The 13,982-nt window shown below is 37.7% G+C and overlaps 1 protein-coding gene across 17 annotated transcripts in view; it reads left to right on the forward strand.

Annotated features, from left to right (window-relative positions):
- Window positions 1–3: 3 nt before the first annotated feature.
- The window catches only part of AIG1 (androgen induced 1), a 240,818-nt gene continuing 226,839 nt past the window's right edge, over window positions 4–13,982 (forward strand). For 16 of the 17 annotated variants that reach the window (XR_012031075.1, XR_012031076.1, XR_012031080.1 and 13 more), the window contains exon 1: window positions 8–192. Coding sequence is in view for 14 of the 17 variants with exons in the window: in XM_072825955.1 (XP_072682056.1) it covers window positions 52–192 (141 nt within the window). In the remaining 3 variants the exon portion in view is untranslated. Of the gene's footprint in view, window positions 193–334; window positions 706–13,982 lie in introns of those variants that run through there. The other variant, XM_072826078.1, reaches the window with a different exon arrangement.

The following is a 13,982-nucleotide window of genomic DNA, read 5'->3' on the forward strand; positions in this document are numbered from 1 at the left end:
CCGCCCCGCCCCGCCCCGCCCCGCCGTCCAGCCGCCAGGCCTCTCGCGAACATGGCGCTCGTCCCGTGCCAGGTGCTGCGGGTGGCGATCCTGCTGTCCTACTGCTCTATCCTGTGCAACTACAAGGCCATCGAGATGCCCTCGCATCAGACCTACGGCGGGAGCTGGAAATTCCTGACGTTCATTGATCTGGTAAGGCCTTGCGCTCCCCTCCCCCGTCCGCCCCGCACCGAGTCCGCGTGTGTGCAGGGGTGGGTGGGTGCGGGCACCTGCGCGCGCGCCTCCAGCCTCCAGCCTCCTCCAGCCTCCAGCCGTGTCCTCGCCTCTTCCCCAGTGCTTGCGTCTGAAGGCCTGGCTGCCCCCGCAGCAGCACCTCCCGACCACCGGTTACCAGGTAGCTGGGGCGCGAACGGAGGTGGGCGCAGCCAGGTGGTGGGCTATGTGGAGGGGAACGCAGACCTGCTGCTAAGAGGTGACACGGAAAGAATCGCAACTTAACAAATGGATCAGACGACCTTGATCGTGAGTGGCCTCAGACCCATTCGCCCTCAGCGTGCTTTCCAGAGCACTCACCGTGGGATCAAGTTGCAGCGACTGTTGGAAACTGGGTATTGTATTGTCGAATCACTTGGACCTTGCTCTGAAAGGACCACAGTCCTGGTAAAGAAGAGAAAGCGCCTAATAAAGTTGTCTTCTTTGCATCTCTTTTCTTGCCCATTGTCAGTAATTTACTTCTAACTTTTCTCCCAGAAACATTAGGGGAGAGGTTTTCAAAATGCATTACCAGTATGACTTTACACTCCTTATATTTCCACTTAAAAGTGTGTGATAGTTTGCAAACGCAGCTCTGTTGGCACAATAGGATAGCCTTGGCAGTTGCAGTTGTTTCTGTTTGTTTTGTTTTGTTTGTTTAAAAAAAAAAAAAAAAAGCTTATCCACTTCTGGCACTAAAAAGGCTAGAGCATAAGAATATGAGCATAAGGCCCAATAATGGTATGGGGTGAAATCTAGGAGCTTGAGGGTGAAAGGTGACTAATTTAGACTGGGTGAAACACACACTCACCAATGACCAAATATGGATAGAGGGTTAGAACAAATCAAGGAATTCCAAGGCCTAGAGGAAAGGTAGAAGCAAATCCTGGGATGACAGAACTGCCCATTCAAGATTATACACAAGGTAGACTGCATAATCAAGATTATAATCTATAATTGTTGACTCTCCATTTTGATGAAGAGAACATAATATGTGTTTCAAGATATTTCCAAAGGCTTAGGGTCCCTCAAAGAAATGCAGTCAGAGGACTTTTTGTTTAGAAATACCACTTTATAGTTGTTTCACGTTAGATCCTTTCAGAGAAGAATTTAAGTGCTTTTTCTCAGCAGTTCCCAAACTATGCACATGACTTTGGGCTTCAAGACTTCCCAGGGCATAGAGGGTTTCAAGGGTTTTAGTTTTCAGATCCTCAACTTCCATCTCTTTCTTGAAACCGATCTGCCTATGAGCATGGGTGCCTGCCTGCCAGCTCTCCTTTCTTCTTCCTCATTCATCCAAGGGATGAGCACATGACAAGGCTCCGTGCTGTATTTATCTGTTCCTTTTAGCATTCAGAATGCAGATTGTCACCAAGACTATCTTCACATTTGACTGAAAAAAACGAAGTCAGACTTGTTTTGACAGAAAGTCTTATTGGGTTGATTGGCTTGTCAATGAGGATTGGCTCTGCCAATTATGTTATAGAGCAGACATTTTCCATAGATTGAATGGTGAAATCTGCAGCCCTGAGGTTCTGATAAATATGTATCAGAGCATATGAAATCATGTTCCTTTTTCAAGTGCTTTATGTTAAAAATGTTTAGATGTTATTTAAAAATATGTGCATAGATTTTCGGAATTCTGTTTTAGAGGCTATGCAAATAAAATTCCTCTTGGATCACTACCTATCCCAATCCTTAATCAGATCTCAAAGTTGGCCTGCTTGAGTGTTGCCAACAAGCAGTGCTGAGCTGAAATATGGTTGGAGATCCTACCGGGGTCATGGGAACTATGAATAGTTCTCAGAAGCACCTTTGTTTTAGGTATAGTTTTGGGGGAGTGAGGGTGGAGGTCAGCAGGTGAGAGGGGTAGAAATTGCGGGTATCAGTTAAAAAGGTGAGAGATGTCTACTTCTCACATTGGCATTGCTTACTATGTGTTAAAAAAACAAGGCTTTCAGGAAACAGTATACCTCATAACCTTTGTGTGACATCATACCACAATAGAGCCAATTTGACTCTACGTAAACTGCCATACAGTTTATATTTTAGCATTTGATGACTGGACGTGCCTGTTTTAAGTATTTAATCACCACAAATATACATTTATCTACTAGAATTCAGGCCATAAATTCAAATTTGATTCCGTTTGTTTCATATTTAGATTCTGTGTAGGGCCTTCAGCCAGTTATTCAGACTTTTTACTTTTTATGACTTATGATTGAAATATAATAATTATCTTTAGTCAAGGATTCCTGTGAGAAAGTATGTCTGGAACATATTCATAAAAACATTCCTTCAAAGTGTTATTTTTTTAATTATTCGAGATTTAGAGGCTTTAGAGCTTATAGATTGTATAGTTGTTGAAATAGTCACCTGCTCAGCCCTTAGTAATGGCATGAAAAAATTAGGCTACTTTTATTTTTTGCATGTTTAAAACAAACTATAAACATTATTACTTAGTGTGTTGGACAACTTTAATGATACTAAGCTCATTGGAACAATTTTGGAGGAGGATTTAGCTTCTAAAAGTTTAATGAGAAGCCCCTTTTTCTAGCCAAGTTGAATTGCATCAGAACATTATCCTGGAGGCCACAGTCTGATTGCATGTTCCACAGCATCAGTTTCCCGGAATGTAAGTCAGGAGTTTCAGGCTACATGGATCCAGGAGCAGATGGCAGTGGCTATTCTGGCTATATCCATTATCTTTCATTGAGTATCAGAGTCGTCCCAATAGAATCAGAGCTCATGGCTAAGGACCGAAACACAAGTTATTCCTGTTGGTAATCTTACATTGTTCCTCCCCAAGAACTAGCATTGAAAAACTGTAGGAGGACTAAAGTATTTTGAAAATCCAAATTAGTAAATAGAAATGGAACACTGCCTTGAGGTGGTAGGCAGACTGATGAGCCCTCAAAGATGTCTACATCTTAATCACTAGAACTGGTGAGTATGTTAGGTTATGTGGCAAAGGAAATTAAGGTCCCTAGTCAGCTGACCTTAAATAGGGCAGTTGTCTCGGATTATCCATATGGCCCCATGTAATCACAAAGATTCTGAAAATGGAAGGAGGCAGAAGGGAAGAGTCGATTGGAAGAAGATGTGACTGTGGAAGAAAGTCACTGAGTGGCACAATGCTGCTGGGTTAGAAGGTGGAGGAAGGGGCCAAGAAGCCAGGGAATGTGGGAGTTGTGTAGAAGCCGGAAAGAACAGGAAATAAATTCTTCTCTAGAGCCTCGAGAAGAAACCAAGTCCTGCTGACACCTTTATTTTAGCCCAGTGAGACCCATTTTGGACTTCTGGCCTCCAGAACTATAAAACAATAAATTTGTGCTGTTTAAGCCACTGAATTTATGGTAATTTGTTATAGCAGCAAGAGAAAACTAGTACACTTGGTTTTAAACCCTCTGATCCAGAAAAAAACTTCAATGTGGTTGTACTTATGCAGTGACTCAGCTAGTTCTTTATGTATATTAGGTAACTGGTTAATTTTAGCTTTAGCTTTAACCAAAATGCAGGTTTTTGCCTCCTGCATCCACAAAACGGTGCAGAGGAGACATAACAATGGGCAGTATGAGAGTCTATCAAAACTGAACAGCATTGGAAAAACTAGGTCTTTACTGTGAAGTATTTTGGAATCTATCGTTACACAACAGACCATGCCAGGAAGACTACTCTCATAACTAGAAATAAGCTAGAAGGAAAGAAAATCTAAATAAACTAATGTCTATTTCCTTAGCCAGTATCACATCTAATGAATTTTCTTGAAATGATACAGACTCATTCACTTATTTGATGATTAAAGGATAATTCTCCAAGTTTTGCAGTGATTGCTTCCAAAGGTAGTCAAAATGAAGAATCGGAATAAAACCAGAATAAACAAATTAAAAGAAAAAGGCAATTGTATGTTGAGGCCTCAAAGTAGTGCTGGAGTAGAATAGATGTTTCGTAAATATTTGAATAAATGGAAACTTTCCAAATATTCAATGAGCGTTCTTGCCCAGTTTCTTCCTAAAATATTCAAAATAACAGGGACTTTTGAAATGTATCAATCAAAATTGTATTTCAATGCATATGGTATAGAATCGGAATCAACCTCTTTGAAAAACATGAACTGGACATTTGTTATCTAAAAAAATTAAATTTAAAACATATTTCAAAATACATATAAGGTGACTTTTACCGTAGCATAATTAAAAACATGTCATAAAAAATTGCAACTTTAAAATAAAAGAGACAAATATGTATTAGGCTATGTAACCTATCGGGATAGGTTATTTATTGCTATTCAAAAGCAAATTTAGCTAATCTTCAGGCAACCAAGGCAAAAAAGAATACATATTTGATTGCATCGTCCCTAGCATTAGAATAAAGGAAGCGGAAGCGTGTAGCAATTTATCAGGAAAAATAGAGTGGTTCTTTCCAGGTACTGACTTTTCAAGGCTATTTCTCTCTCAGACTGTCATATAAAGGACATTGGATAGCATAATAGATAATGCCTTTGATTTTTAGCAGAATATATAGAAATATTCTTAAAATTTATGTTTCTTACATCATGATTTTATGAAAGCCAAAACCATGGTCTTATATTTTGACTGAGTGAAGGCCTTTTTGTAGAGCCTTAAAATAATAAAATCTAGATATTTATTTTTGTTCTCTAAATCCTTATTGCAAAAGAATTTAAGAAAATCACAGAGGGAGCAGAATAAATAAGGGCTCAGATGTTGAAAACCTTGGGGTGTTCAAAGAGCAGAAACTGGTCAAGTATACCTGGGGGATACATTTTTTTTTGCTTTTAGACATGCTAAGAATTTTTGACATTTTAAAAAATATTAAAAAGAATTAATTGCATAAGTATACTATCTGAAGCATTTACGTTTGTCTTATATTTACTTATGTACTATAGTTCATGGTTTAATTTTAAATAGGAAAAAAATATCTTGAGAAGAGATTCTGTGTATCATTATGTAACTATGGTACTTAGTTTTGCCAATCAAAAACCACAGAGTGCCATGTGGAGGCCAGTAGTTCATTGAGTACTCTGAACAAAATTAGGTGGGTTTTTTTGTTTGTTTGTTTTGTTTGGATATTATACAAAGAGGGTAAAACTGCACTTTTTTTTTTTTTTCCAGTAGAATTAAACTTGACCCTAAAATGTGCACATAAACTTTAAGGATGAAATTTTTTGTTTTTTTTTTAACCTGAGGAAGAATTGTTGAGTATAATACTTCACATAGAATCCTCTTCACTCTCTTTCAAACTGTTTCTTTTGGGTTAGACATAAAATAGGGGCCTGGTTTTGTCAGAGTGGGGGAAAAATAGTTGATGATAGAATCACCCATTCCCTTTCTTAGTTGCAAATGTTATTGACATTACAGAAAGTCATCTGACCACGAGTTGAGGTCACTTTTTTTCCCCATCCCCACCATCCTCCATGTCTGGTATAACATTTAGCAAAATTGGTAGCTGCTCTTGAGGGTTTTCATTTGTTTTGCTGTGTTCCCCTGAAATGTCATATGTTTCTGTGGAAGTGTGAACAATAATACAATTTTCCATATTGAATCAGATGTTCCTGTGACCCAAGCATTTTTGGAAAAATCTTACTGCTTCAGATTCCATAACAGCATAGCTTTCTTTTGTGTCTGGCAGCCTATGGCTAGACAGTTAAAGGGCCCATTTCTTACCTGCAGGGCAGTCGTGTCAGGATACAGTGAATACAGAGCGCTCTTTGAATGTGAAAGGCCCCCTTGATCAGATCCATTGTGGAGTGGAGCAAAATATGGAAGGTAGCTTTGATAAGCTAGATCAAGATATGCTAATCAGGAATAACCAGAGAAACTGCTTGAATTTGCAAAGTGGCAAGAATTACTATCATTTTGAGGCTTGAAAAAATAGAATATATTCATTACAGTGCTTTAGAAGCATGGAATTCTAGAAAATCAGCTAGACAATGGCCTCACCCCTTCACCCCTTTGTTTTTTTTTTTTTTTTACCCCTTTGTATTGACTTAAATTTAGACCTCTGAGACTCTTATAATTTAAAATTTTAATATCAAAAACAATACATAGAATTATAGAGAATTTGTACAATACAGAAAGCCATAGGGAAGAAAGTATATTACATTTTAGTGATCCTTAATTTTCTGTTCATTATAGTATTTTAGTGCTTCAAGATGGTATTTATTTATTTATTTTTGTTTTAAAAAGATTTATCTATTTATTTGGGAGAGAGACAGTAAGAGAGAGAAGGAGCTGGGGAAGGGTGAAGAGAGAGAGAATCTCAAGCACACTCCTTGCTGAGTGCCGAGGCTGACACAGGGCTCGAACTCAAGACCCCAAGATCATGACCTGAGCTGAAACCAAGAGTTGGATGCCTAGATACTGAGCTACCCAGCCACCCCAAGATGGTATTTATTTCAGAGCTTTACATACACACAGAAACATATATAATCAGATTGCAGATGTATGTCTATATATGTATATGTACATATATATAGTTAGATTTCACAAAAAATTACATTCTTTGCAAAGTTATTTTTAAATTATAGAGAAAAATATTTGTCATTCAGCAATACCAATATTAGTATTTTGGTATTTGCCTTTTGAGCCATATATATGTGTGTGTGTGTGTGTGTGTGTGTGTGTGTATACAGAGAAAACAAAAAAATACAGCATATCGTGGTTTGCATACATTCATTTTTTAAATTAACATACACCAAAATTCACTTTTTGGTGTACAATTCAGTGATTTTTTTTTGACAGATGCATAGAATCATGTAGCCAGCACCATAATCACATAAAAATATTCTTTTATGTTGAGCCCTTATAGTCAAATCCTTCCCTAGGACCACAGGTTTGTTTTCTATTCCTATAGTTTTACCTTTCTAGAAAATATATATAAGGCATACCATCTATAGCCTATGAGTCTGGCTCTTTTCATTTAGTGAAATGCATTTTAGATTCATCCATGTTGTATATATTGATAGTTTGTTCCATTTTATTGCTAAGTAGTATTCCATGTTATTGATGTACCACTTTATCGATCCATTCATAAGTTAAAGCACATTTGAGTTTTTTTCTAGTTTGAGGTGATTAGGAAAAGAACTTCCATAAACATTTACATAAAAGTTTTTGTATGAATGTGAGTTTTTTTTTTTTTTTTTTGTAGGTACCCAGAAGTGGAATTGTTTGGTTATATGGCAAGTATATGTTTGACTTGATAGAGACCACCAAATTATTTTCCAGAGTGGATGTGCCATGTGGCATTGCCATTAGCAATGCATGAAAGTTTCAGTTGCTCTGTGTCCTCATTAGTAAATAGCATTGTCAGTCTTTCTTCTATTTTAATGGGTCTGGCCCTTGTTTTTTGTTGCTGTTGTTTTGTTCAAGATACGGGGGTGCCTGGTGGCTCAGTTAAGCATCTGCCTTCAGCTCTGGTCATGATCCAAGGTCCTGGGATGGAGTCCTGCATTAGGCCATCTGCTCAGTGGGGAGTCTGCTTCTCCTTCTCTCTCTGCCTACAGCTCCCCTTGCTTGTGTGTACATGCTCTCTCTGTCAAATGAATAAATAATTTTTTTTCAAAAAAATTAATTATTCTCTATGATTTTGTCATTTCAAGAATCTTATATAAATGAAATTTTATGCATATGACTTTTTAGAATTGGATTTTTAATTCTCTGGAGATTCACCCAAATTGTTGCATCTGTCAATAGTTTGTTCCTTTTTTATTGCTGAGTAGTATTTCATGGTATGAGTGTACCACAGTTTAACTAGTCACCCATTAAAGGACATCTAGATTGTTTCCAGTTTTGAGCCATTATGAATAAAACCGCTATGAACATTCATGCACAGGTTTTTGTGTGAACATAAGTTTTCATTTCCCTGGCATAAATATTCAGGAAGGCAATTGCTGGGTTGTATGGTGGTTGCAAACTTAGTTTTAAAAGAAACTGCCCAGGACAAGAGTTGTTACACCATTTTTTATTTCTATTAGCAATGCGTGAGCCATACAGTTTCTCATCATTCTTGCTAGTTATTTCATGTTATTCTTCATTTTAGTCATTTTTGATTGGTGAGTAGTGATAGTTCATTGTAATTATAACTTGCATTTCTGAAATGGCTAATAATGTTGCACAACTTTCCATGTGCTTACTTGCCATGTGTAACTGAAACAAATAGTATTGTTTTGTTTATTAGTTTATAGTATATAGAGATGGTAAACTCACTTCTTCATTCTAAGAGCTTTGATAGATTCCATGGAAATTTCTTTTTTTTTTAATGTGAACAGTCATGTCATCTGCTAATAGAGACAGTTTTCTTTGTTTTTTCTTTTTTCTTTTAAGATTTATTTATTCAGAGAGAGAGAGAGAGGCAGGCAGAGACACAGGCAGAGGGAGAAGCAGGCTCCACACAGGAAGCCCAATGTGGGACTCTATCCTGGGTCTCCAGGATCACACCCCGGGCTGCAGGTGGCACTAAACCGCTGAGCCACCAGGGCTGCCCTAGTTTTCTTTTTTTATTTCCAATCTTCATAGCTTTTATTTCTTTTTCATGTTTTATTACATTGGTTAAGACCTCTAGTACAATACTGGACAGAAGTTGTGAGAGTGGATCCCCTTTCCTTATTTCTTTTTCAGGAAGAAAATAGTCTTTTGCAATTAATTATGAACTATATAAATCGTGTTGCAAATACTCTTTTTTTTTTTTTTTTTTTGCAAATACTCTTTATCAGTGTGAGTACATTTTCTTCTATTCCTAGTTTGCTGAGAATTTCCTTTTTCAGCTCTTCTTTCTCCATGACTTCTCCCATATACTCCAGCTCTCAGATGCTCCTTTTCTTGGTTCCTCTGGCCAGAAAGATGGAATTCTTTCAGAATTTTAGCCTCCCATACTGTCATGTAGTCCTACCAATTGGGGCTGCCTTTACAGTGGTAAAGCAAGAGAAAAAAAAATACCCCTCACCCCTTCATACAAGAGGGCTTTCTTTTTCCCAGTTCCTCTGGCTACAGATGGATTTTCCTTGGGGTTTTAAATACTTGTACTATTGCCAAGGCAGCTTTGTAACAGAGGGAAATGAAAGGAGGAAAAGTAGGGGCGGGGGAAGGTCTCCTTTCCAGTCTCTAGCACACAGGAATTTTCTTCCCAGTCTTCTGACTAGAAAGAATTTCTCCTGAAATTTTTGCTATCAGTGCTTGCTGTACAGCTCCAATACTCAGCTTGCCCTCAGGTCAAATCTAGGGAAAAAAGGAAAATTAAAATACATGAACTGGTCCTTATTCAAGTTTTTATGTTAATTCCCAATCCGCCTGCTCTGGGTACTTTTCAAAGTCCTCAGGTAGCTGCCTTTTGTATTCTTTTAAGTTCTTGGTTGTAATTAGTGAGGGTGATAGGCTATAGTCAGATTTCACCATCTTGACTGACACCAGAAGTAGCTTACATATAATTTTAATGCCTATTTTTTCCATCTAGCGTATTTTGATAACATTTGCCTCTGCCTTTATACATTCTTCCATAATCATTTTTAATGATTGCATATTCCTTAATACAGATGCTAGTATTCATTATTTCAGTGAACATATGAATAGATAAATCTTTACACACATTTGTGATTATTTTCTTTGGATAAATTCTTAGAAGCAGAATTGCTATGCTAAAGTCATCAAGAGGTTATCTTAACTTTAAATCAATCAATTTACACACTTCCCATATTTGGAGTACTTATTTCTTTATATTCTTGCTTGAGACTATGAGTAGAAATACTTCCACTGATCAGTCAAGGTCCTTAAACTTCACAATGTCCTGCCCTGCAAATATTTCCTCACATATCTCATAAATGTAAGTGACTAGCTGTCTTTAACTCCGTGGTTACAAAGATCAGTGATATTAGGCACATTTAATTTGGGGTCATAAATCTTCAATTGTCCAAAGCATCCTAATTAGAATAGAATTGACATGGTTAAAGTAAGCAAGAATAATCTTGTATACATAATAATCATGGATTTGCTTGTACATTCTGTTCATCTTGCCTTAAAATTGTACTTTAGCTGAGTCATGAGTGATTTGAAAAGTCAACAGCAGGAGTCAACATCAGGAGTCTGAAGACTGTTAACATTACACATCTTTTTCTTTGTAATTATACTAATACATCTTTGCTATTTTATTTTTTTAAGATTTCATTTATTAGAGAGAGAGCACAAGCAAGGGGAGTGGCAGAGGCAGAGGGAGAAGCAGGCTCCCTGCTGAGCAGGGAACCCCATGTGGGGCTTGATCCCGGGACCCTGAGATCACAACCTGAGCCTAAGGCAGATGCTTAACTGACTGAGCCACCCAGGTGCCCCCATTTTCACTATTTTTAAAAAGACATATGAACATTATAAATGCATATAGAATGGGGATATATCCTCTTCTAAATTATGAAAGCATGCGTTCTATGCCAGAACCGATCACTTCTGTGTCAGCTCAGGTCTTGTTCAGGGAACCAAGATGGCACTTAAATTCCATAGTTTGAGTGCATTTAGGGAAGGAATGATTTTCAGGGGTGGACCAGGTATACAGAAGTCACCAGATACAATACAGAACTTGTAGTCTAGTAACAGGGAGGCAGGCTACCACTGCTAGGCCAGAGCAGTGACTTTTGGTGCTCATGCAGCATGTGGGGACTCTTCAGGGATTGTGTAAGCCAAACAATACCCTAAGTTTTCTTCCTCTGTCTGAGTTCCTGCCAGTACTCCTCATTGTTTAAACCCTATAAGAAGTCTTAAGGGTAAGAAAGCCTCTTCATGCAATGCACATAGATCTACCAAAGTGAATAAAGGAAAAATTATTAAATTTAAATCTCCTACCACAAATACATCAGAAGTCTCTGGCTAATTTGCAATTATTTGTATCTGATGTAGGAACATTTGTGTTTCACAAGTTATTAATTTACAGTCAAATATATAAAATGATAATTCATAACATACAACTTTTAGTATACTTTTGGTTTATTGGAGAATTACATACAACTCATTATATCCCTATTACAAAAAGGCTGTATAGCATAAGAGGTGAGCACTTAGGTTTAAGAGTCAGATTGAATTTGAATCCCAGCCTTTCCATCTACCACTTCTCTGATTCGGTGTAAATTTATTACCTTCTCTAAGGCCTAATTTTTTTTTCATCTGTTAAATGGGTATAATAATAGTATCTATCACATACAGTTGTGAGGATTAAATAAGATAGTTGTATAATCCAATGCCTGTCATGTATCAAATACTTGGTAAGTGTTATCTGATATTATTATAATTGTTAATATATACCTATAATCAGGATTTAAGGGGACCATGGTCATTTTAGGATGAAAGTAATGGCATTACACTATAGTGTTCAGAAAACATAGAGAGTTCAGTGATTAAATACATAGGATCTGGAGTAAAACCTCGACTTTGTGCCTTAGTTTCTTCATCTGAAAATTGGGGATGACGGAAATATGTATATGTGTGTGTGCATATATAAAACATACATATATGTGTATAGACAGACATGAAAGAAGGAATGATGTCAAACGTTTAGAATTTATAGACATTTGTTCTCTACAATTTGAGAGAATAGCCCATGAAAGCTAGGGCTAGTGAAATTGTTTCCAAATATGTAATTGTTAGTCTCCCATACCTGCTGGTCTAAAAGCTGAGATGATATCGAAGTACTTGGGTGGCCCACTCAATTGAACATCCGATTTTGGCTCAGTTCATGATTTGTGAGATGGAGCCCCTCCCTCACAGGGCTCCAAGCCTCAGTGGAGTCTGCTGGTGATTCTCTCTCTCCCTCTCCGTCTGCCCCTCCCCTGGCTTTCGTGCATGCGCTCCCTCTCTAAAATAAATAAATCTTAAAACAAAAACTGAGATGATGGTTCTTAAGCTCTTTTCTTGTTTCTGATTCAGGGATAAATTATCTGGAAGGACTTATTTATTATTTTTTTTTAATTTATTTATGATAGTCACAGAGAGAGAGAGAGAGAGAGAGAGAGAGAGAGGGGCAGAGACACAGGCAGAGGGAGAAGCAGGCTCCATGCACCGGGAGCCTGATGTGGGATTTGATCCCGGGTCTCCAGGATCGCGCCCTGGGCCAAAGGCAGGCGCCAAACCGCTGCGCCACCCAGGGATCCCAGGACTTATTTTTTTATCCCAGAGGGTAGATCTGGAAGGCAGCCAAAGTGTGGTCTGACTGGTTTCTGTAAAATCCAGAAAATAAGAGGGCAGGAAGAAAGTAGGAAGAGGGCTAACAGAAGTGCATTGCATTCTGGGAGATGTCTTATATACAAAACAAAGTGTTGGAGCTTCCTGTTAGTAACAAGACACCTGTTAGCAGTGTACTCTTGGATTTATAGTTTCTTTTTCATGTGCTCCATTAATTCTGTGTGTTAGAGAACCAACCTCTAAGTCCAGGGAAATGCCTTCTCAATAGAACAGAGGTTATTTACCAGGAAGCTTACAAAATTCTACACAGACCTAATGAGACCAAATAATTCGTAGCAGAGATATGCTTTAATGAGCACGTGAGAATGCTTGTAATTGGTAACTGAAGTACTAAGCTGCGCAGTGTTAGTTTTTGCTGCTTCTATTGAAAATTACATGGATGAATATAAATTGTTATGCCTAAACTGGCTTAATTATCTTTTCTAAACCATTAGAATGCTTTTATCATTGGTCAATCTCAAAGGTCAATCCCAGCCTTATTGAGGCCTATCTTGAATGAGAATGACTAAGATATTTTATTTTATTTTTTTAGGGAGCATGACTAAGATTTTAAAGACCTCATTTAATCAGACTGCTCCCCTCTTCACTCTTAAATTGTGATTTCAAATAACATAGAATTAAAAAGAAGAACAACTTTGTGTTATTGTCACTGTAAATAAGATTTAAGCCTGATACTTCACAATATGAATTTCCTTGGATTAAGATTTTATTTGTGTTTATGCTACCATGTTGCTATACTGATATGGTCAATCAATTTAATCAATACTATATGACAATAACTGATAAGCAGTTTTATTTTTTTAAATATTTGCTTATTTATTCATGAGAGACACATACAGAGAGGCAGAGACTCAATCTGAGGGAGAAGCAGGCTCTCCGCGGAGAGCCCGATGTGAGACTCGATCCTGGGACCCCAGAATCACGTCCTGAACTGAAGGCATACACTCAACCACTGAGTCACCCAGGTGTCCCTGACAAGCAGTTTTCTTAGTAACTTCTCTATCTTTGAAAAAATAATTTCAAAAGCAGAAAAAAAGGTATGCTTCAATCAAAAAGTGGATCTCTATCAAACATAAGTTAGAAGTAAAGAGGAATAGGGCAGCCCAGGTGGCTCAGCGGTTTAGTGCTGCCTTAAGCCCAGGGTGATCCTGGAGTCCCGGGATCGAGTCCTGCATCAGGCTCCCTGCATGGAGCCTGCTTCTCCCTCTGCCTGTGTCTCTGCCTATCTCTCTGTCTCTCATGCATAAATAAATAAAATCTTTGTTAAAAAAAAAAAAAGTAAACAGGAATATATCATAGATACTGTAATACAATTGGCAATTGCTTTATTTCTACTTTACATTTTTACTGGGGGGAAACCTCGCATTATAGTTTAAAATGAACATTTTCTAATAATATTTAAACTTTTTCCATATATGAACACCAGTTAAACTCATAATTTGACTGTAACATATCTGAGCCAATTTCTGTTTGCCACAGAAAGCCATTATAATATGA

This window comes from Canis lupus, chromosome 1 (genome assembly GCF_048164855.1).
Source record: "Canis lupus baileyi chromosome 1, mCanLup2.hap1, whole genome shotgun sequence".
NCBI classification, from domain to species: domain Eukaryota; kingdom Metazoa; phylum Chordata; class Mammalia; order Carnivora; family Canidae; genus Canis; species Canis lupus.